The following is a 24,732-nucleotide window of genomic DNA, read 5'->3' on the forward strand; positions in this document are numbered from 1 at the left end:
TGTTTTCTTTGGATACACTCAGTTGTAGCATCGAATCTCATCAATCTCAAACAAAATCTCTGCACTCTTGGCAGCATCTTTGCTAATTCTTTAGTGCTTAATAAAGTAACCAATGGTTTGTGGCCTGTCTCAATGGTAGACTTTAGGCCTAAGGCATAGTCAGCAAACTTCTCACAAGCCTATGTAGATGCTCATGCTACTTTTTCAATTACAGAGTATCTTTGTTCCTTTTGAGTTAATGATCAAGATGCGTAGTACACTGGTCTGCATTTACCATCCAAGTTTGAAAGAGTACTGCTGCTAGTCCAGTCGAAGATGTATCTGTGGAAACTATCATAGGCAGTTCTGACTCATAGTCAATATGCCTGGTGAAATGAGCATCTTTTTTATCCTTTTGAATGAAATTTGTTGTTTTTCTTTCTAATACAGTGCTTGGTCTTGCCTAAGCAATTGTCGCAATGGTTCATTTACAAGTGCCAGAGTAGTTTTTAAAAAAAAAAATCTTTCTTACTTGATTGACCATTCCCATGAAGCATTAAAGCACCGTGATGTTGTGAGCTGGTGGAACGTCTTTGATTGCTTTGGTTATTTAAGGATCAGCCTGATGTGTGAACAATGTGTTCCAGAAATTGAATAATTGATTGCAAGAACTCACATTTATTTTTTGGGTTAGTCCTGCTTCTTGGAAACATTGCTCTCACTTTGACACCATGCTCTGATGTGATGGACTCGTGGATCAGGATGTCATTCATGTGACAGATGACCCCCTTCTAAACTTCCTAGAATACTCGTCATCGTCCTCTGAAAAATCTCTGGTGTTGATGTAATACCAAAGGATAGTCGATTGAAGCAATATCTCCCAAACCGTATGATGAATGCTGTCAGTAATCTGGTTGCAAGAATGTCAGTGGCTGTGCCTTCAGCTGCCAGGGTCCTTGGGTCTGGAAATCCCTCTTTAAACCTCTCTACATCTCCTTCCTCCTCATTAAAACTTACCTATTTTTACCAAGCTTTTGATCATCTGCCCTAATATTTCCTCATGTAGCTTAATGTCAGCCTTGCTTCATAATGCTTCTGTTAAGAGCCTTGGGATGTTTTATTCTGTTAATGGTACTATATAAAGTTGTTGTTGCCTATTATCACTGTGCTGTCAGTCCCCCATTCTGTACTCCAAGCTAGCCTCCATTCTTTCTTAGCTTAATCCTAGTTTAACTGGTTTTACTAATACTGTTGTGGCTATAGAAAGCTTTTCTATCACCCTTTGTTGTCTTGTTAATTTTCTTTCACATGCCTGCACGGCTAGCCTCAGTTTTAATATATAAGGGAAATATATTTTTTCTACCCATTCTGGCCGCCTTTGTTATCAATCCTGTTAAGTGCTAAATGTGTTTCGTTAAGTTTTAATTTTAATCTCATTTCCTTATTCATTCATGCAACCCCAATCTTCGAAACATTCCCTTTCTGCATGGAATTTACTTGATTGCATGCTTTATCCTTGGTTCAATATTTCCCATTCTGTTGCTATTTAGATTAAAGCTCGAATGTGGAACCAGCTGGATTTAATAAGGGTTGGAAGAAATCAGCATGTGTATTGGGAAGCCGCAAATACACTCAGAAATGAACGAGAAAAGGGTGAACAATAGATTCGCATCAGGCCAGGACAGAATCACTGATTCGCACGGAGATTGAGAAACCACCATTGATATTCTCCGGGAGGGGGACGAGCAGAGAATATTTCTGCAGAGAACCAAGGGGCAGATTTGGTCATTCACTGGGAAAATTAGACCTGCCGTATGCGCGAGCTGTGTGTGTGTGTGTGCGCGCGCGCGCGCGCGAAGATGGGCGTTAAAAAAAAAAACATGACAGTCAAATCATTTTAAGCCAGGAATATTAGATGTGTCTATCTGGGTTTGGTTTTTGGGGTTAGTCCTATTTTGGATCCAGATGTCACTGTCGGTAAAGGTGAGACCTCTTCTTTCCCTCACCTGACAACAGCCCGCAGCTTTTTCCTCGGCATGGGCAACTTTCCCCGAGCGCGGTCGCTGTGATTGGTTGGTCGGTTTTCGGGTGGGGAGAGAGAGAGAGAGAGAGAGAGGGCGAAGGGGCGCTGATTGGTTAGTTTTTTTTTTGTGTGGGGGGGGGGGGGGGGGTGGGGGTGGGGTGAGAAGCTTGTGTTCTTGTGTGCAGAGCGAGGCGGCGGCTGGCGCGTGCAGTTACCGTTGGGACCCCTCTGTTTCTCGTGTGGGTGCGCGCGCGCTGGCTGCCTGGTTGGCTGGCTGGGTGTGACGTCGGGAGTTTAGGGGCTGGGTGAGGAGAAGATGGCGGCCGCAGTCAGTGCGAGCAGTGGCAGCAGTGACACTTCGAGCACCGGTGAGGAGGAGAGGATGAAGCGGCTCTTTCAGACTTGTGATGGGGATGGCGACGGCTTCATCAGCAGGTAGGGCTCGCCTTCGCCCTATCTCCAAGAGCTGCTTTGGGGCAGGGAGAGGAAAGGAGAACATTGCCTTAGGTTGTGTGAGATGACCAGAAAGCCTTAAATGCTGCAAACAATAGTTTAAAAATGTTGAGGAGGGACCTGGGGGGACCAGCAGCATTGCTTTTAATGCATTATTATAAACTTTAACCTCATTTGCTGCAGTGGTTTGGGGGAGGGGTGAAGAAACTTTTCAGAAGTCAATGCGTTTTAAGTCACAGAAACTAAAATACAATACTGAATAACCTGGAAAGCTTGAGTCTGGCACAAACTGTAATAATATCAAACCTTAGAACTTGTTGTATCGCGTGGAGCAGAGGGAAAGCTTTCAGGAGGAAGATACTTCTCATTCTGTCTTAACTTGAAACTTGCGCAGCTTTGTTTTGGTTTGAAACTTGCCGTAATTAGTTAACGTGTAACATTAAAAGCAGTTGTCAGCAGGCGTCAGATTTATCAAAACGGAAGCCTTTAAGGGCTTAAAAGACTGGGACATTTAAGTCGAAAAACCAAAAGCAGCATTTCCTATGTTGGTAAAGTATACGTTTCGTAGGATTTTTTTTTGGAGAATTCCAATGTCAGCGTTTCAAAGTAACACGAACGTAAAGGATCTGAACTGAGCGGCTGACGAAGTTTTTTTAAAGTTTGCGATTTGATTGAAAAGGTTGGCTTTATTGACTGGTTGATGTGAGCAAGTCAGCTAATAATTTGTCACATCATTATAAATCAACAAATAAGTCAACTGGGGTTGCTGTTTCTACCTTAAGGTAAAGCTTGTGGGTGTCCAAAGGTGCAGAACTACTCAGTAGAATAGTCGCTCTCCTACGCCTTTGAAAACGGAGTATTGAGACCAAGTGCACACCTGAATAAAGTACAATTGGACGAAAAATAATTAAACCACACAATAACCGCAGAGGAATAAACACATGACGTTTACACATCTGTTTAAATCACATCATTGACATTTTTTGTTTTGTAAAACTTTTGAAGAACGCAACTAGTGAAATCGTTAGCACACTGATTGCACTGATGAAACGTAATTCACTGAAGAGAACAGGAGTTCTCAAACATATTGTGCCATGATACTCAACAGTTGAAAATGTGTGCAAGTAAATTCGCAACAGCCATGCTGAAAATCATCGAATGGTTATATCATTTGCCCTGTCCAGTCCATGCAAGTTAGTTAATCCCATTTCCCTGATCCTTCCCTGTAACTCTGTCATTTTTTTTATCCAGGTGCTCATTCAATTCTATTTTGAAAGCCATAATTGAACCTGCCTCCACCAGCCCCTCCAAGTGTTCCGGATCCTAACAACTTATTATGTGTAAAAAAAAATAAAAAATTCATGTTGCCTTTGGCTCTTTTGCCAATCATTTTAAATCTGTATCCTCGAGTTCTTGACCCTCTACCAATGCGAACAATTTCTACACTGCCTAGACTCCTCATGATTTTGAACACCTCTATCAAATCTCCTTTCAACCTTTCATAAGGAGAACAGCCCCAGCTTCTACAATCTATCTACACAACAGAAGACCCTAATCCCTGGAATCACTCTTGTAAATCTCTTCTGCACTCTCTCACACACTTCAAGTGTGATGCCCAGAATAGGACATGATATTGCAGTTGAGGCCAAACCGGTGTTTATGAAGATTCAGCATAACTTGCTTGCTTTTGCACTCTATGGCTTTATTTATAAAGCCCAGGATCCTGAATGCTTTTTTTAACTACTTCCTTAACCTGCGTAGTCACCTTCAACAATTTGCAGGTGTCTCTGTTCATAAGGACATAAGTAAGAGCAAGCGTAGGTCATACCAACCCCCCCACCCCACCCACCACTTTCCCTGAGCCTGCCCTGCTTTTCAGTCATGTCATATGGCTAATGTGATCTTGGCCTCAACTCCATTTTTCTGCCTGGACCCCATTACCCTTGATTCCCTTGTACCGTGTACTACAGGCATCTTGCGTGAACTATTTTTCCAATATAGCACTTTTACTTTGCCAAGTGCAACATTGATAGGGAATATAATTCCCATAAATGTGCAAGGCTGTGATCAGTGTGGCAATATTTCTTTGTTCATCTCTTCAGGAATGACTTGCTTATGGTATGTCGGCAACTGAACATGGAAGAATCGGTAGCAGAGATTATGCATCAGTTGGGAGCAGATGAGAATGGGAAAATCTCCTTTGAGGATTTTGCACGCTGTCGTATGCAGTTGGTTTCTGAAATAAGGAAGGAAGAAGGTGAACTTTCAGTGAAGTCACAAGAGTCTTGCAAAAAAAGAAAATTACGTGATCGAATAGCTTCATGGCCAACCAGCAGCGATAACAGTCTTGGTAGGCTGCATAAATGAAAAAGATGAATTTTCCCTTTTGTGTAATCTTTAAATCTCTCTCTGGCAGCATGAAAACATTCTGCCGTAGTTGTAATTGCTTTTTTATTAGTATGACTTGGGATATGCCATAATGTATTTGACAATGTCATAGTTGAATGTGGTGGATATAACTTATGTTACACTTCAGATTTTTATTCTAAACTTGTACTGAATGTACAACAATCTTCAGTGGTAGGGTGTCATTAAACATTAACAGTTTGCAGTGCTTTCCTTAGCTTGATTATGTTTGTCGTGATAGTCACCAGCGACGTAAGGATTAATTTATATGTGAAATGTGGAATAAAACGTGTCTCAACTTCAATGTGTGTTCTTAAAAACAATTTCAGTTGGCTAGCTGCTATGGTTAGTGACTTAGTATTCATTTTACAAAGTAGATTATTATTTCTAATTTTAATAGAACACTCTTTAAGGGTCCAACTGTAGTTCCCGTAGTCAATTTTGTCCCCATATCCTTGCAGAAATATGCACTTGAGGGACTAACAATTACCCACATGCTTACTGGATTAAATGTGGTTTTGTTATTTAACTGATACTCTTGGAAATGGTGAATATAAAACCCATAGGCTGAAATAGCTGATATCTTCATTTGCAATTAAATGATGCAAAGATCTAATACTAAAGTTCAATATGTATAAAAAGATTCTGTATCAGGTCTCAGGGTAACCACGGATGAGGAAGGTTAATTTAAAAGTGAGGAAGTTATGCTTCAATTATATAGTGTTTATCAGAGTTATCTGGAATAATGCTTCAGAGTCAACAGTTCAGGTTGATGATATTTCATCAGGACAGGTTGCATAAACTTGGCTTGTATTCCCTTATGTTTAGAAGGTTGAAGGCTGATCTAATTGAGGCATTTTAAAGGGATTGGATAGGCTAGTTAGAGAAAATTTATTTCCTCATGCAAGGGGATTCTAGGACATAAGAAATAAGAGCAGGAGTAGACCTTATGGTCCCTTGAACCTGCTTGCCATTCAGTAGGATCATACCTCACTGCACTTTCCCCTTTGATTTCCTTATCCCTTGATTCCCTTTGAGCCCAAAAACTATTGATGCCAGCCTTGAATATAGTCAGTGACTGAGCATCCACAATACTTTGGGTGGGGAATTCTGAAGATCCGCAACCCTCTGTAAAGAAATTCCTCTGCATCCAAGTCCTACATGGTCAACTCTTATCTTCAGACAATGACCCAGCCAGGGAAATTAGCCTCTTTGCATCTACCTTGTCAAGTCCTCTCAGAATCTTGTGTTTCACTCCGATCACCTTTCATTCTTCTAAGCTCCAGAGAATATATGCCCATTCAACTCCATCTCTCTCAAGGGACAACCCTCTTATCCCAGGCATCAATCAATATTATTGGAACTAGATCATTTAGGAGTGAATTTGGGATGTACTTTTGTGGAAATCTTGAATTTGCTTCCCAAAAGGCTGTGGATGCTGGGCAGTTGAAATTTTCAAGAAAAAATGTAATCAATAGATTTCTATTAGTTAAGTTATCAAAGTATTAGAAACAAGGATAGGTAGGTGGAGTTGAGGTACATATCAGCCATTATATAATTGAATGGCGGAACAGGATCGAAGGGTGGAACAGCGTACTCTGGTTCTATGTCAGCAGGTCCATCTTAGTTTTTCCTATATTCTCCCCTTGTGAAGTATCTCTTTTTTTATAAATGATTCTAATGTTTTTATCTAGAAGTCATTTTTACTGTTGAGATAAAGTACTTTGCAAACTTAATGGGACTAAGGGCAGACAAGTTCCCTGGACTCAATGGTCTTAAAAGAAGTGGCTGCAGAGATGGTGTATGCATTGGTTGTAATCTTCCAAAATTCTCTAGATCCTGGAAAGATCCCAGCAGATTGGAAAACTGCAAATGTTAACACTGCTGTTCAAGAAAGGAGAGAGACAGAAGAGCTTAACCTAACATCTGTCATTGAGGAAAATGCTGAAACCCATTTTAAGGAAGTTGTAGCTGAACTTTTAAAGAAACATACAATCAAGCAGAACAAAAACAGAATTACCTGGAAAAACTCAGCAGGTCTGGCAGCATCGGCGGAGAAGAAAAGAGTTGACGTTTCGAGTCCTCATGACCCTTCGACAGGTCATGAGGACTCGAAACGTCAACTCTTTTCTTCTCCGCCGATGCTGCCAGACCTGCTGAGTTTTTCCAGGTAATTCTGTTTTTGTTTTGGATTTCCAGCATCCGCAGTTTTTTTGTTTTTATACAATCAAGCAGGATCAGCATGGTTTGTGATTGGGAAGTCATGTTTGACAAATTTATTAGAACTCTTTGAGGACATAACAAGCAGGTTCAATAATGGGGAACCTTGATTTAGTGTATTTGGATTTCCAATAGGCACTGATAAGGTGCCACACAAAGGTTGCTATGCAAGATAAGAACTCATGGACTCGTGGTGCTGGGGATATATATTAGCATGGAAAGAAGGTTGACTAACAAGAAGCAGAGAGTAGAGATAAATGGGTCATTTTCAGGTTGGCAAACTGTAACTAATGGAGTACCACAGGGAGCCTCAACTATTTACAATCTATAAAAATGATTTGGATGAAGGGACAGACTGTATTGTAGCTAAATTTGCTGGTAATACAAAGATAGGTAAGAAAGCAAGTTATGAGGACGATATAAAGAGTCAGCAAAGGGTTATGATAAGTTAAGTGAGTGGGCTAAAATTTGACGGATGGAGTATAATTTGGGAAAATGTGAAGTTATCCACTTAGGAAGAATAGAAAAGCAGAACATTGTTTAATTGGAGAGAGATTACAGCATACTATGGTAAAGAGAGATCTGAGTGTGCTCATACATGAATCTCAATTGTTAGTATGCAGGCTTGGGCATAAAAGATCACAGCTTTTTTAATATAAGAACAGAGGTATTCTCCCTGGTCTCCTAGCCAATATTTATCCCTCAATCAACAGCTAAAAATGCCATTATCACATCACAGTTTGTGGTACCTCGTACGTTGGCTGCCATGTTTCTGCATTACAACGATAACTGTATTTCAAAGAGTACTTATTTAACAAAAGACATCTTGGGGTTGTGAAGACACTATATAAACGTGTGCCTTCACTTTCCCTTTCTATTCTGTAACTTGTGATTAAGCCTGAGATGTTGTCTTTAATGTTCTGTGAATCTGTACTCCAATTCCTCGGCTCCTTAGCAGTGAGCTCATTTCCATTCAGAGCACTGTTACTACTGTTTTACCAAGCTCATTGTTTCACACTTGCTGACATTAATACTGTCTGCCACTTTTTAGCCATTCCATATCTCATCAGTATCTTTTTCAGGTATCTCTGGACTTGATGAATTAACTATACCTCCTAATTTAGTATAATCCACAAGTTTCTACAGCACTGCCTATACCTGTACTCAAATCCTTGATATTCACAGAACAGGACGTTATGGTTAACCACCAACCACTTTTGGCTACTAGATAAATTGCCCTTCTGTTGTTTTAGATGTGACTTTCAAACCAATTTTTAATTTAGTTTATTACTCTGACTCTTCACCCTCTAATCTTCTAGGATTCTTCCATGTGCTACCTTGTCAAAGTCCTTCCATAGCCCATATGCACTACACCCACCTGCATTTTCCCATTCACTATATTGGTTACCTCCTCACAGAATTGAAGTGTGTCAAGCATGATCATTTGTTTTGAAATCTGTGCTAGCAAATTGCATATTCTGTATCTAGACATATGGCAACTTAATTCCTTAGCAAAAACTAAAATCCTGTCCCTCTTTTTAAAAGTGGGCATATTGATCACTCTCCAGCCCTCCAACACACATCGTCATTTAATAGAGCCTTGGAATATAGTTTTTAAGTCTTCTGCAATTTCTTCTCTCACCTCCTTCAGGATGCAAGAAAGCATCCTGTCGAGCTCTGATACTTTGTGCTAAAAGTCAGTGGTCCATCAGACTTTTTAATTGAATTTTGTATTAGTCTACTATCATTTAGTGATTTGTGTATGTAATTTTTTGCTCCTGTACGGTTCCTAGTGTTATGAACTCCAGCTGAGGTTACCACTGGACAAACTTGATCCCAGGGTGGAACCCAGCTTAATAGATCCTAACTTTTATTTTTGTTTGTTTAGATAAGTGGAGCGGGGCTACTGAACAGAGCCACTGGAGTCAATTAATGAACTTTTAACAAAAGTGTAAAACATTTATTGAACAAAAGCTGAACTATATTACAGTACTCCTTCAACCACAACTACACCTTTTAGAGATATATACAGTTTTGTAAGGATAACACAAGTTACAAAGCTGCCTTATACTCTAAGGTTCACAGTAAGTACACAGTCCATGTAAACCAATAGGCACACTGTGGTCAGACACCCCACACTCTGAAGCCAAGCGACAGATGTCACCTCAACCAGATGCTATAGATCTCTCTTCAACTCCTCTCAGATGCTTGTCACATCATGAGCCAATTGGTCTCATTGCACTTCGTCTTTCACATGAGGGTTTCCAGGAATTCACCTTGGAACCTTCTCCCAAACCAACGCTTTCTCTCAGATGCCTTCTGCAAGCGTTCACCTCCAGGGTTTCGAACTCTCCTTTTGATGTTCCTCTTCCCTGGGTCACCACATGCATTCAAGCTGTCTTCCATGCACACACACTCGCAGACTCAGCTGTCAACAGTACACCACTGGTTCACATGCTCATAGCAAGTTACAGACCTTCAGCCATCTCGTTGGACTTTTTTGCCTCTTGCAAGCTGTCCTTGCTTTAAATCTGCTTTCTGCAGCTTTTGCCTCTTTAAACCTGAAGCTTGGCGCCTTTCTACACCTCACTCTTAACTTCATTAACAGGACCTTTTCCAGGTTCCTGTGACTAGAATGTCTGCTTGGGACTTTCTCCTGTTCCATTCTTATGGATTTTGGAGTCTTCCCTTTAGCTTGGGACTGGCTTCTATTTGGCAGCTGTCTTCAAACTGAACACAACTGCTGTTTCTTTAATTTTTGTGTGTGCCTGTGGAAGGCCCCTGCCTCTTTGGACCCCTGTTGCTAGGCAACAGCCCACTTTCTCTATTCTTGTTTGCTTAACTTAGCTGCCACAGTTGTATAACTCTCATTAGAAATGCAAGCACCCTTTTAAGTGAAACTAAAACTCAATTTGACCTTTCTTAACACACAGATGTAGAAATACAAATCAAACTTAAACTTTAAAGCTAAAACTCATTCCTAACACCTACAAATAATAATATAACTTACTTAAATTCTCTCTCTTTCCTAACACTTTCTCACCATTTAGAAAATACTCTGATTTGTCTGCCTTGGTTCCAAAGTCACTGACCTTGCACTCTTCCAAATTGAAGTCCATTTGTCATAGGATAATCTGCTGATGTCCCATTGTAACCTCCTTCTGCCATCCTCTACCTACTGTGCCTTCCAGTTTGGTGTCATTTGCAACCTTTGATTATACAACCTTTTCTACTCTAAAGTGACGAGTTGAGGCCCCAGACCAGAATAATGGAGAATGCTGCTCTTCACGTCACCAATTAGAGTACGTACCATTTAATCCTAGTCTCTGTCGCCTAACTCCCAGTTAATTTCCAATGCATGCCACAATGTTACCTCCAATTCTCTACACTTAATTAAATCTCTTTTAAGGAATCTATGAAATGCCTTTTGGAAATCCACATCAGTAGGTGCTCCATTATCCACCCTCCTCAACAAACTTCAAAATTAGTCATCTTACCTTAATTATTGACTATGGTTGTCTAACTACACAAGTTTTGACTTTAGGGGCATATACTTGTCTTGCATTGCACCTTATTGTTCTATTGAATACCTCCTCCTGTTTGTAGGTTTACCTGTTAACAATTCATCTCAGTTTATTGTGGCCAGTTTATGCCTTGTTTGAAGTAGTTCTTATGGAAAGTTTAAAACATTACATTTGTGGCTCTCTCTTCATCTCTAAATTAATAGCAAATTTATTCATGTTTGTCACTGTCCTCATTTTCCCTTCCTAATGGAGATCAAAGAATTTTAGTAGTCTTATGCTCAATATATCTTAAGTGTACTTTTCATTTCAAAGTTTATAAGGTGGTTCTTTTTTTCTAGGTGCAATGTCTGGAGCCAGAGAGAGCTGGGAGTATGATTCTGGAGCTCGAGACCTTCAGAGCCCAGAACTACATAATAGTCATCCAATGCTTCAGAAACTATTAGAATGTGGAGGAGCTAGCCTGGATCAGCAAGTTGCCCTGCAGAAACTCTTGGCACAGGCTTCAAGCCTAAGCCATCCAATGAGTGGCAGTTACTTGGAGCTAGCCAACACAGTGAGTGCTGCATTTTTATCAGTTCTATGTATCTTCTCTGTCCCTATCAATGCCGTTCCCCCACACCCCCCAAAAAAACCCCCAAATAATTCAAATATGTATACAGCCTGAACAAAAACAAAAATATCCGGAAAAACTCAGCAGGTCTGACAGCATCTGCAGAGAGGGACACGCTTGCCGTTTTGAGTTTATATGACCCTTTCAGAACTAAGAAATATAGAAATGAGATTGAATATAAGCTAGTAGAAGGGGGTGGGACAGGAGAGCTCAATAGGGGGCCAGTGATAGAGGAGGCCAAGAAGAGACTGCCAAAGATGTCATAGACGAAAGGACAAAGGGGATTTGACGGTGGTGACATTATCTAAAAGATGTGCTAATGGGGACATTAAGGGTAGAAAGCAGGACAAGCTTGCTTCCCTTAATGTCCCCATGAGCACATCTTTTAGATAATATCACCACTTTCAATACCCCTTTGTCCTTTTGTCTGTGACATCTTTGGCAGCCTCTTCTTGGCCTCCACCTATGACTGGCCCCCTATTGAGCTCTCCTGTCCCACCCCCTTCTACTAGCTTTTATTTCATCTCATTTCTATATGACTTAGTTCTGATGAAGGGTCATACGGATTCGAAACGTCAAGTGTTCCTCTCCGCAGATGCTGTCGGACCTGCTGAGTTTTTACAGGTATTTTTGTTCTAGATTTCCAGCATCCGCGGTATTTTGCTTTTATCTTAATTATACAGCCTGGTTTTGGTGCATATCTGAAATTGAAGGTTTGCTTGTAGTAAATTTGTTGGTTGGAAAGAATACCATCTCAAAAGCAGTTTCTTTTAGTTTGATTTCTCTGGTTTGTTTAACATTAATTCAAACATATGACCAACTGTGTGTGTGAGAGAGAGAAGAGTGTATGGTTAGTGTGCCGCTTTGCCACAAAAATTCTTGCCTACTGTATGTAGTGGCTATTGCCGCAGGATTTGGGTGGAACCAGTGCTGAAGGGAGAGGGGAAAATTGATTTCAGTGAAGGGATGAAAATGGGGTAAAAGCTGGGAGCCATTGTTTTGGATTATGAGAAAACTGTAATTAGCTGTGAGGTGGAGAAATGGGTTAACCTGATCTAATTAGAGGGCTAGTGTCATTGTGCAGGGGAAAGTGTGAAGATTGTCAACTTGAACAAAAGTGGAAGCAAATTAGTAGTTTGAGGTGAGTTGCAGGGACTGAAAGTGTCACAATGAATTGAGGGGGACCAGTAGAAGCTTGAACAGGGAAAAGATGTGTTGAATTGAGAGTTGTAGAAGTGCAAGAATGAACTGGAACAACTGGAGAAGGTGGGAGTGTCTCTGTAAAAGGGTTGATGGTGATTAAGTAACAGTACCTCGGAACTGGAATGGGATAAATTAATTTGAGACAGTGTTGAGAACTTTTGGGGGAGTAATGATTTGTCTGTCGAAAATAAAAATGTTTGTTGTTTACTATTTAAACTTTGCAGTGGGTAAAATGGACCAGAATGCAACATTTTAAATTTGAAAATGAAAATATTTACATGGGACAATGCCCTGTATATCCTTTTATCGACAAGTGTCATTATTGGATGTACCCCATGAACTTCAGTACTCGCTTTTTCTTTCCAAATCTAGTGGGTACACCAGTTAGAAAGTCCTTGTAAATCATCTCTCATTGTTGGTTTATTAGGGTTTTTCAGTCATCAACTTTTTTTATTGAAGTTGTTGGTCAGACTTTTGTCGCATTCCGGGTTGACATATTTGTTAAGCTAACACCTTAATATCACAGCTAGTTAGTATGCGTTTTTAAAAAAATAATTAATGGGATGTGGGCTTCGCTGGCTGTGCCAGCATTTATTGTCCATCCCAAATTGTCCTTGAGAAGGTGGTGGTGAGCTGCTGCCTTGAACTGCTGCAGTCCATGTGGTGTGGGTACACCTACAGTGTCGTTAGGAAAGGAGTTCTAGGATTTTGACCCAGCAACAATGAAAGAATGGGGAGATATTTCCATGTCAGGATGGTGAGTGACTTGAAGGGGAACTTAAAGGTGGTGGTGTTCCCATGCATCTTGGTCTCCTAGATGGTGGTGGTTGTGAGTTTGGAAGGTGCTGTCGAAGGAGCCTTGGTGAATTCAAGCATTGCATCTTAGTGCATAGTGCACACTGCTGCTACTGTGTGTCGGTGGTGGAGGGAGTGAATGTTTGTGGATGTAGTGCCAATCGAGCAGGCTGCTTTGTCCTGGATGGTGTCAAGCTTCTTGAGTGTTGTGGGAGCTGCACTCATTCAGGCAAGCGGGAAGTATTCCATCACACTCCTGACTTATGTCTTGTAGATGGTGGACAGGCTTTGGGGAGTCAGGAGGTGAGTTACTCATTGCATGGTCCTTAGCCTCTGACCTGCTCTTGTAGCCACAGTATTTATATGGTTTCTGGTCAATGGTAAACCCCAGGATGTTGAGTGGGGAATTCAGTGTTGGTAATGCAATTGAACACCAAGTGGCGATGGTTGGATTCTCTCTTGCTGAAGATGGTCGTTGCCTGACACTTGTGTGGTGCGAATGTTACTTGTCACTTGTCAGCCCAAACCTGGATATTGTCCAAGTCTTGCTGCATTTGGAAATGGACTGCTTCAGTCTCCGAGGAATCGTGAATGGTACTGAACATTGTGCAATCATCACACTTCTGACCTTATGATGGAAGGAAGATCATTGATGAAGCAGTTGAAGATGGTTGGGCCGAGGAACTCCTGAGGTGATGTCCTAGAGCTGAGATGACTGACCTCCAACAACCACAACATCTTCCTTTGTGCTAGGTATGACTCCAACCTGCGGAGAGATTTCCCCCTGATTCCCAGTTTTGCAATTGTCCCTTGATGCCACGTTCTGTCAAATGTGGCCGTGATGTCAAGGGCAGTCACTCTCGCCTCAGGGGTTCAGCTTTTGTTCTGTTCTATTGCCAGATTATTGTCAGGACCCTTTGCCTTTGCAGCATCCAGTGCCTTCAGCCGTTTCTTGATATCACATGGAGTGAGCCGAATTGGCTGGAGACTGGCATCTGTGATGCTGAGGCCTCCAGAGGAGGCCGAGATGGATCATCCACTCGGCACTTCTGGCTGAAGATTGTAACAAATGCTTCAGCTTTATCTTTTGCACTGATGTGCTGGACTCCTCCATCATTGAAGATGGGGATACTTGTGGAGCCGCCTCCTCCAGTGAGTTGTTTAATTGTCCACCACCATTCACGACTGGATGTGGCAGGACTTCCGAGCTTGGATCTGATTCATTGGTTGTGGGATCGCTTCGCTCTGTCTATCACTTGCTGCTTATGCTGTTTGGCATGCAAGTAGTCCTGTGTTGTAGCTTCACCAGATTGACAATTCGTTTTTAGGTATGCCTGGGGCTGCTCTTGGCATGCCCTCCTGCACTCTTCTTTGAACCTGGGTTGATCCCCTGGTAGAGTAGGGGATGTGCCGGGCCATGAGGTTACAGATTGTGTTCAAGTACAATTCTGCTGCTGCTGATGGCCCACAGCGCCTCAAGGATGCCCAATCTTGAGTTGCTAGATCTGTCTGGTGGTAGTATGGTGGTTTAGCACGGTAATAGTTCTACACAACACGATGGAAGGTAGGACTTCGTCTCCATAATAACTGTGCGGTGGTCACTCCTGCCAATACTGTCATGGAGAAATATATCTGTGGCCGGCAGGGTGGTGAGGATGAGGTCAAGTATGTTTTTCCCTCTTGTTGGCTCCTCTACCACTTGCCTCAGATCCAGTCTGGCAGCTATGTCCTTTAGGACTCGGCAAGCTCGGTCTGTAGTGGTTCTACCAAGCCATTCTTGGTGATGGACATTGAAGTCCCCCACCTAGAGTACATCTGTGCCCTTGCCACTCTCAAGTGCTTTCTCCAAGAAGTGTTCAACATCAAGGAGCACTGATTCATCAGCTGAGTGAGGGCAGTACGTGGCAATCAGTAGGAGGCTTTCTTGCCCATGTTTGATGCCATGAGACTTCATGGGGTCCGGAGTCAATGTTGAGGAATCCCTCCTGACTGTATACCACTATGCCGCCACCTCTGCTGGGTGGGACAGGACATACCCAGGGATGGTGATGGTGGTGTCTAGGTAGCATGATCTGTAAGGTATGATTCCATGAGGATGACTATGTCAGGCTGTTGCTTGACTAGCCTGTGAGAGAGCTCTGCACTAGCCCCAGATGTTAATAAGGAGGACTTTGCAGGGTCGACAGGCTGTCATTTCCAGTGCCTAGGTAGATGCAGGGTTGTCCGTCCGGTTTCATTCCTTTTTTTGTGACTTCATAGCAGTTTGTTAAAACTGGCTCAGAGGGCATTTTAAGAGTAGGTCTGGGGTCACAGACCCAGACCAGGCAAGGAGATGGCAGATTTCCTTCCCTAAAGTGAACCAGATGGGTTTTCACAACAATCGAGAATGGTTTTCATTGAATTCCAGATTTTTATTGAATTCAAATTCCACCATTTGCGGTGGCAGGATTTGAACCAGGGTACCCCCCAGTGCATTACTCTGGGTCTCTGGATTAGTAGTCCAGTGACAATACCACTATGCCATCGCCTCCCCCTAGAAACTCTAGGAATTCCTAGATTTTCTTGGCTCTCAGCAACTGGTTTAAAGAAATGTGCCTCATAATATAGTAAGAATCTTTTTCATTTCTTTTACCCCCTTTCGCAAATATAGCATCGTATGCTCGCACCTTCATTGCGCAAGAGCTGAGAATTTCATTCATGTTACCAGTATCAATTCAAACTCCTAAAACAAAGGCTGGCTGTTGGTATGGTAATCATGTTGTTTCCTACCTGCTTCAACAAGACAATTTGAGACCTTGAGGTAAATTGGGAAAGCACTCCAATTGACAAACATGAGCAAGAAAGTATACTGGTCTCTTACCAGGTCATTTACTAAGGAACATCACCATTTGCTATTGCATATGCCCCTTCATAAATTTTGGTTTAATCAACTAAGATGAGGGAAAATAGTTGACTAAAATGATTGTATTTTAGTCAAATAAGAAATATAGTCTTAATTGTAATTTAAGATTACAATAAAACCTAAGTTCAAGGTTAGTAAACTATTAATTATTCAAAACAAAAACAGAATTACCTGGAAAAACTCAGCAGGTCTGGCAGCATCGGCGGAGGAGAAAAGAGTTGACGTTTCGAGTCCTCATGACCCTTCGACAGAACTTGAGTTCGAGTCCAAGAAAGAGTTAATATTAATTATTCAAGCTATTCTAATGAAACAGATTTAGGTTGCATCTTGAACATGGATTTATTTTTATTTGCTCATGAGATGTGGGCATCATTGACATTCCTAATTTCCCTAGAGAAGGTGGTGAGCCACTGCTTTGAACCTCTGCAGTTCATGTGGTGAAGGTGCCACCACAGTGGTAGGTATTTTGACCAATGACAATGAACAAACCATGATATGTTTCCAAGCCAGGATGGTGTGTGACCTGGAAGGGAACTTGCAGTTCGTGTCCCCTTGCCCTCCTAGGTGGGAGAGGATCGTGGGTTTGGGAAGCACTGTCAAATGTGCCTTGGTACTTTGCTGCAGTGCTTCTTGTAGACAATACACGTTGCAGTCATGGTGCACCAGCGGTGAAAAGAGTAAATGTTCAAGGGGGTGGATGGATGCCAGTCAAGTGGGGGATGCTTGTCTTAGTGGTGTCAAGCTTGTTGGAGCTGTGTTAATCCAGGTAAGTGCAAAGTATTCTGTCACACTCCTGGCTAGTGCCTTATAGGTGGTGGAAAGGCTTTGGATATTCAGGAGCTTATTCGCCTTAGAGTTCCCAGCCTCTGACCTACAATTGAGGCCACAGTTATTATATGGTTGGTCTAGTTAATTTTCTGGTTAGTGGTGACCCAGGATGATGTTGATGAGTGATTCGGTGATGGTAATGCCACTGAATGTCAAGGGGAGTTGTTAGAATATCTCTTGCAGATGGCCAATGCTTGACAATTGTGTGGCATGAATGTTACTTGCCATTTATGACTTACTTGCCAAGTCTGAATGTTATCCAGGCCTTGCTGCATGTGGGTATGGCTTGGTCCATTATCTGAGGAATTGCAAATGGAACTGAACATGCAATCGTTAGCAAACATCCCACTTCTGATTTGATGATGAAGGGAAGGGAGTTCCTGAAGCAGCTGAAGATGGTTGGGCTAAGGGCATTAACTTTAGGAACTCTTGGAGTGTTGTCCTGGGACTGAGATGCTTGTCCTCCATCAAACGTAACATCTTGTTTTGAGTAGGTAGGACTACGGCCCCCATGTTCCCCCTAAGCTGGTGGGTGCATGGCTGCCAAGAAATCGGGATCATACCACTCAGGGAACAAACTGGCTATGGACAAGCAACATTCCCTCTTAAAATGTGTGGCTTTGTGCCAGTCTTAAAGGGGCTGTCTTAGAGGGAATGTTGTCCAGCCAGTGAAGTATTTTCCTTGAATTCCTATTGCCTTCAAAAAATATTAATAGTCCTGGATGTCACCCTGCAAGGGGATTGGTATATAAGGATGACAATGAAGGCCAGCATGCCATTTACCTTTCTAATTGCTTGCTGTACTTGCATGTTTAGTTTGTGTTCCTTGTACATGTACACCCAAGCATCTCTCAACAGCAACATTTAGAAGTTTTATGCCCTTGTAAAAAAAAAAAATTCTGCTTTTCTTCCTGCTGATGTAAATAACCTCATACTTTCCCATGTTACACTCCATCTGATGCCACCTTATTGTCCACTCACTTGACCTGTCGATATCTCTTTGTATCTTCCTCCTTTGTATCATCAGAAAACTTAGATACAACATGGTCTCTTTGTCTAAGTTATTAATATAGATTGCAAATCGCTGAGGCCCCTGCACTAATCTTTGCAGCACTCCACTGATTACAGCATGCCAATTTGAAAATGCCCTGTTTATTCCTACTCTCTACTTCCCCTCGGTTAACCAATCCTCTAGCCATGCTAATACATTACCCACAACTCCATGAGCCCTTATTTTGCCAATAACCTTATACATAGGACCCTATGGAATGCCTTTTGGAAATCCAAGTATGTTACATCTATTTTAATTTCCCTTTAATTACTCTGCTAATTACACCCTCAAAATACTCCAATAATTTAACTTGCCAAACACAATTTCCTTTTTGTAAAACCATATTGATTCTGTCACATCATGCTATGGTTTTTGTAGTGTGTTAAGACTTCCTTTGTAATAGAGTCCAGCATTTTCCTGGCAACTGATTGGCAGGTAGCTGGCAAATGGTTCCCTGTTTGCTTGACGACTCCTTTCTTGTTAACGGTGTTACACTGTGAATGTCCAATCTGCTGAGACTGTTCTAGATCTTAAGAAATTTTGAGAAAATAATGACCTATCCACTATCTCTGCAGCTATCTCTTTTAGAACCCGAGGACATAGGTCATGAGGTCCTCGGGATTTGTCAGCCTTTAGCCCCTTAAGTTCCTCTAATATTTTCTCTCTGCTGTTATTAATTATTTTAAATTCCTCGTTCTCATTAGCTCCTTGGTTACCCTCTATTTCTGGTATGTAATTTGTATTGTTGACAGAATATTTGCTCAACATTTCTGCCATTTCCTCAGTTCCCCATGACAAATTCTCCTGTCTCTGCCTTTAAGGGATCAACGTTTATTTTAGCTATTCTCCTCTATGTACTTCTAAAAGCTCTTAAAATCTGTTTTTATATCCCTGGCTAGCTTACTCATTCTGTTTTTCCCTATTATATCAACGTATTGGTCAACCTTTGATTCTTAAAACTATCCAATTCTTAGACTTACTGCTATTCTTTATACCATTATAAACCTACTCTTTTAATCCAATTCCATCATTGACTTCCATTGTAAGCCAGAGATGGATCTTTCTTGCTGAGTTTTTGTTATGATCCCAGCTGTTGTCACTACTGGACAAGCTAAATCTCAGGGTGGAACCCGGCTTGATGGATCCTAACTTTTTTTTGTTTAGATATGTGGAGAGTCGCTACTGAACAGTCACAGGAGTCAGCTGATGAACTTTTAACAAAATAATAGTTCATTTTTTCTCACTTAATAAATGTGTTATTTTACAATACCCCTTCACCCACAACTATACCTTCACAGATATATGCAGATTTGTAAGGCTTACACAAGCTACAAAAGCTATCTTATACACTGATGTTCACAGTAAGTACACAGTCCATATAAACAATTAAGCGACCTGCGGTCAGGCACATCACACTCTGAAACCAAGTGGCAGATGCTACCCCAAACAGATGCTGTGGATTTCTGATCAACTCCTCCAGACGCTTGTCACACTGTGAGTCAACTGGTCTCATCAAACTCTTGTCTTTCACACGTGGGTTTCCAGTCTCCACTCTGAGTACTCGCTCTGGAACTTCTCCCAAACCGATGCTTTCTGCCAGGTGGCCTTCCACAAGAGTCTAAGTCCAGGGTTTTGAACTCTCCTTCTGATGTTCCTCTTCCCTGGGTCGCCACGTGCAATCAGTTTTTCTTCCACGCTCGCTCTCTCACTGACTCAGCTGTGTCAGCAGCACACCAGAGTTACAGACCTTCAGCTGTCTCTTAGGATCTTTTGACTTCTCACATGTTGTTATTGTTTTAAATTTGTTTCCTGTAGTTTGTCTTCTGTTTAAGCTTGGAGCTTTCCTTTCTGCTCCTACTTTCAGTTCCGCAGAGCAGGATCTTTGACTAGACTATCCTCTTGACACTTGAGAAACACCTGACCTACCTACCTAATCCCATTTACCAGCACTTGGCCCATAGCTTTGAATGTTATGACATGCCAAATGCTCATCCAGGTATTTTTTTAAAGGATGTGAGGCAACCCGCCTCCACCACCCTCCCAGGCAGTGTATTCCAGACTGTCACCACCCTCTGGGTAAGAAAGTTTTTCCTCACATCCCCCCTAAACCTCCTGTCCCTCACCTTGAACTTATGCCCCCTCATGACTGACCCTTCAACTAAGAGGAACAGCAGCTCCCTATCCACCCTGTCCATGCCCCTCATAATCTTGTACACCTTAATCAGGTCGCCCCTCAGTCTTCTCTGCTCCAACGAAAACAACCCAAGTCTATCCAACCTCTCTTCATAACTTAGATGATTCATCCCAGGCAATATCCTTGGTGGGATTCGAACCCCGGTTCCCAGAGGAATACTAACGAGTCAGTGAAAATACCGCTATGCCATCGCCTCCCCACCGGGAGCACTGAAACACTCAAACACTGCTTGTTTGCCACTATACTTTTTAGTTTATTTACCCAATCAATGTTAGGCAGCTCCTCCCTCATACCTTTGTAATTGGCTTTGCTTAAGTTGAAGATTTTTGTTTGGGACTGGAATATGGTGCTCTCCACTTTAATATGGAATTCAGTGTATTATGATCACTTTTTCCCAGAAGATCTTTCACTATGAGATTGCTAATTAACCCTGCTTCATTTCACAATACTAAATTAAGAAACCTTTATCCCTAGTTGGTTCCACAGCATTGTTTTAGGAAATTGTTGCGAAAGTATTCTATAAACTCAACTTCCAGATCACCTTTGCCAATTTGTTTGTCCAGTCTGTTTGAAGGTTGAAGTCCCCCACAATTATTATGTTGCCTTTATTCCAAGCTTCAATTATTTCTTGCTGAATGCTCTGTCCAATGGTATAACTACTGTTAGGGGGCCTATAAACTACTCCCATCAGCACTTTCTGATCCTTGTTATTCCTCATTTCCTCGCTTAATGATTCTACTTTTTGAATTTCTAAGCCAAGGTCCTTTCTCATTACTGTCCTTATGTCATCCTTTACAATCAGGGCTATTCCTCCTTTTCCATTCTATCTTTTCAAAATGCTGTGTAACATTGATATTTATTTCTCAACTTTTGTCACCTTGTAACCATGCTTTGCACTGGTGGTTCGATCTTATCCATTCACCTTCATTTGTGCCTTTGGCTCATCTATTTCATTACGAACAGTTTGCGCATTCAGATAGAGTTTTTAATATTTTAAACTATTCTTTACATGCACCTTATTCATTGAGCTTGCTTTAAACTCTGTCCCTTCCTATCTCACTTTGCTTGTTTTTGCCCAAATCAACTGCTCCATTGCGTGACTTGTCTCTTTAGATTCCTAAACCTCCCTTTACCTGACAACTTTTAATTTAATGCCCTATCCATACCCCTAGTTATACAATACACTCGGCTGGGATCAATGTCCTGGTGTAACTGGTGCCCATCCCAATGAAACAGCTCACACTTTCCCCAATACTGGAGTGAGTACCTCATGAGTTGAAACCCCTTCTTCTCACACCACCTTTTGAGCTGCACATTTAATTTTCTGTTCTGCTTGACCCTATGTCAATTGACACATGGCTCAGGTACCAATGCAGAGAATATTACCTTTGGGATTCTGCATTTTAACTTGAACCCAAACTCTTTCAACAGAACTTAATTCCTAGTTCTACCTATGTCGCTGGTTCCTACGTGGATCCTGCTCACCACCCTCAGCCCCCAAAAAACTTCCCGAGTTCATCTCCAGTCGTGAAGAGACATCTTTATCCTTGGTATCAGGCAGGGGACAAAGTCTTTAGAGCTCTGGTTGTCGTTTTAGATGACAGTACTTGTACCCTTGACTATATTGTCCCCTATCGCTACAACATTTTTTTTCTTTTTTTCCCAACCCCATTTGAATGGTACCCTGCAGCAAGATGTCATGGTCACTTTGCCCATCTGCCCATTGGTCTGTATTCTCATGCATACAGGTAGCAAGCACTGCATGCCTGTTGGGCAAAGTTGAGCTGAGGCTCCTCCATCAGTACATACTGAATCCCATAACTGCTTGGCTTGCAGTCACACACCCTCCTGTCTCTGACCATTGAGCAATTCTAAAGTTACCACTTAAATGGTGTGAGTGCCTCTTGGAACAAAGTATCCAGATTCTTCCCCTTGATGGCCTGCAATATCTGCAGCTCAGACTTCAGCCCAACAACTCAGAGCCGATGTGACTTTCCCTCATGTTGCTGGTGATTGAGATTATGCTGATAGGGTGATAATTGGCTGGATTGAATTTGTCCTTTTTGTAAACCGGACACGCTTGGCAATTGTAAATAGGATGGTCAACAGGACTTTAAACTAGAAAGTGGGGGGAAAGGAAGGGTAAAACTCCAAGAAGTATGACTAATGGGAAACAAAGCAGCAGGTTAGCGTGTTGGGGTGTAGATTCAACTTCATGGAAAATTATGGAAAAACTGAAAAGAAAAGAGACCCCAGGAGAGGCTATTAAAGTCTCCAGAACACAAAATAGGACAGTGTTTGGAAAGGGCTAGGAATCTAACTTCAAGCACATCAGATAAAGGGATGACAATGAGAAAGGGGACAGGAAATACAGGACTGAAGGTGTTGTATCTGAATGTACGCAGTTTATGAAATAAGGTAAATGAGCTTGTGGCACAGATTGAAACTGGCAGGTATGATATGGTGGGCATCACGGAGACATGGCTGCAAGGGGATCAGGACTGTGAGCTAAATATCCAAGGATAGACATCCTATCGAAAAGATAGGCAGATTGGCAGAGGGTGTGGGGTTGCTTTGTTATTAAGAAATGAAATTAAATTGATAGCAAGAAATGACGTAGGGTCAGATGATGTAGAATCTGTGTGGGTAGAGTTGAGGAACTGCAAAGGTAAAAAAACCATAATGGGAGTTATGTACAGGCCTCAGAACAGTAGTCAGGATGTGGGGCACAAGATACACCAGGAGATAGAAGAGGTGTGTAAGAAAGGCACGGTTACAATGATCATGAGGGATTTCAATATGTAGGTAGACCTCGAAAATCAAGTTGGTAGTGGATCCCAAGAAAAGGAATTTGTGGAATGTCTACGAGATGGCTTTTTGGAGCAGCTTGTGGTGGAGCCCACTAGGGAACAGGCAATTCTAGATTTAGCGATGTGTAATGAGGCAGATTTGATAAGGGAGCTTAAGGTGAGGGAACCCTTAGGAGGAAGTAACCATAATATGATGGAATTTACCCTGCAATTTGAGAGGAAAAAGCTGGAATCAGATGTAATGGTATTACAGTTGAATAAAGGCAACTACAGAGGCATGAGGGAGAAGCTGGCCAGAATTGACTGGGAGATGAGCCTAGCAGGAAAGACAGTGGAACAGCAATGGTAGGAGTTTCCGGGAATAATTTGGGAGACACAGCAAAAATTAATCCCTAGGAAGAAGAAGCATACTAAAGGGAGGACGAGGCAACCATGGCTGACAAGGGAAGTCAGGGACAGCATAAAAACTAAAGAGAAAGCATACAATGCGGCGAAGAGCAGTGGGAAACCAGGGGATTGGGAAGCCTACAAAGACCAACAGAGGACAACAAAAAAAGAAATAAGGAGGGAGAAGATTAAGTATGAGGGTAAACTAGCCAGTAATATAAAAAGATTGCAAGAGTTTTTTTTAGATATATAAAGGGTAAGAGAGAGGCAAAAGTGGACATTGGGCCGCTGGAAAATGACGCTAACGAAGTAGTAGTGGGGAACAAAGAAATGATGGAGGAACTCAGTAGGTACTTTGGGGATGTTACTCATGTCTTCCACTGTGAAGACTGACGCAAAGTCAGTCTTCACGGTGCAAGTTCAAAGTTCAAGAAAGTCAGGGGGCAGAGGTGAGTATGGTGGCCATTACCAAGGAGAAGGTGCTAGGAAAACTGAAAGGTCTGAAGGTGGATAATTCACCTGGAGCAGATTACACCCCAGAGTTCTGAAGGAGATAGCTGAAGAGATAGTGGAGGCGTTAGTGGTGATCTTTCAGGAATCACTGGAGTCAGGGAGGGTCCCAGAGGACGGGAAAATTGCTAATGTAACCCCCCTGTTTAAGAAGGGAGTGAGGCAAAAGACGGGAAATTACAGGCCAATTAGCCTGACCTCGGTTGTTGGTAAGATTTTAGAGTCCATTATTAAGGATGTGATTTCAGAATACTTGGAAGGGCATGGTAAAATGGGGCAAAATCAGCATGGTTTTATCAAGGGGAGGTCATGCCTGACGAATCTGTTAGAATTGTTTGAGGAGTTAACAAGTAGGTTAGACAAAGGAGAGCCAATGGATATTATCTACTTGGACTTCCAGAAGACCTTTGACAAGGTGCCGCACAGGAGGCTGCTCAGTAAGGTAAGAGCCCATGATGTTAGAGGCAATGTACTAGCATGGATAGAAGATTGGCTGTCTGGCAGAAGGCAGAGAGTGGGGCTAAGGGGGTCCTTCTCAGGATGGTGACTGGTGACTAGTGGAGTTCCGCAGGGGTCAGTGTTGGGATCACAACTTTTCACTTTATACACTAATAATCTAGATGAAGGCAGTGAGGGCATTCTCGCTAAGTTTGCAGATGATACAAAGATAGGTGGAGGAACAGGTAGTATTGAGGAGGCTGGGAGGCTGCAGAAGGATTTGGACAGGTTAGGAGAACGGGCAAGGAAGTGGCAGATGGAATACAACGTGGGGAAATGTGAGGTCATGCATGCACTTTGGTAGGAAGAATAGAGGCATAGACTATTTTCTAAATGGGG

The 24,732-nt window shown here is 42.0% G+C and overlaps 1 protein-coding gene across 1 annotated transcript in view; it reads left to right on the plus strand.

Moving 5' to 3' along the window:
- The first annotated feature begins 2,306 nt into the window (after positions 1 to 2,306).
- mcc (MCC regulator of WNT signaling pathway) overlaps positions 2,307 to 24,732 on the plus strand; it is a 248,698-nt gene continuing 226,272 nt past the window's right edge. Inside the window, exons 1-3 of the mRNA XM_041186138.1 lie at positions 2,307 to 2,437; positions 4,558 to 4,805; positions 10,944 to 11,158. Of these exons, the coding sequence (XP_041042072.1) occupies positions 2,319 to 2,437; positions 4,558 to 4,805; positions 10,944 to 11,158 (582 nt within the window). The 5' untranslated portion in view covers positions 2,307 to 2,318. The remainder of the gene's footprint in view (positions 2,438 to 4,557; positions 4,806 to 10,943; positions 11,159 to 24,732) is intronic.

Source organism: Carcharodon carcharias, chromosome 4 (assembly GCF_017639515.1).
Source record: "Carcharodon carcharias isolate sCarCar2 chromosome 4, sCarCar2.pri, whole genome shotgun sequence".
Lineage (NCBI taxonomy): Eukaryota > Metazoa > Chordata > Chondrichthyes > Lamniformes > Lamnidae > Carcharodon > Carcharodon carcharias.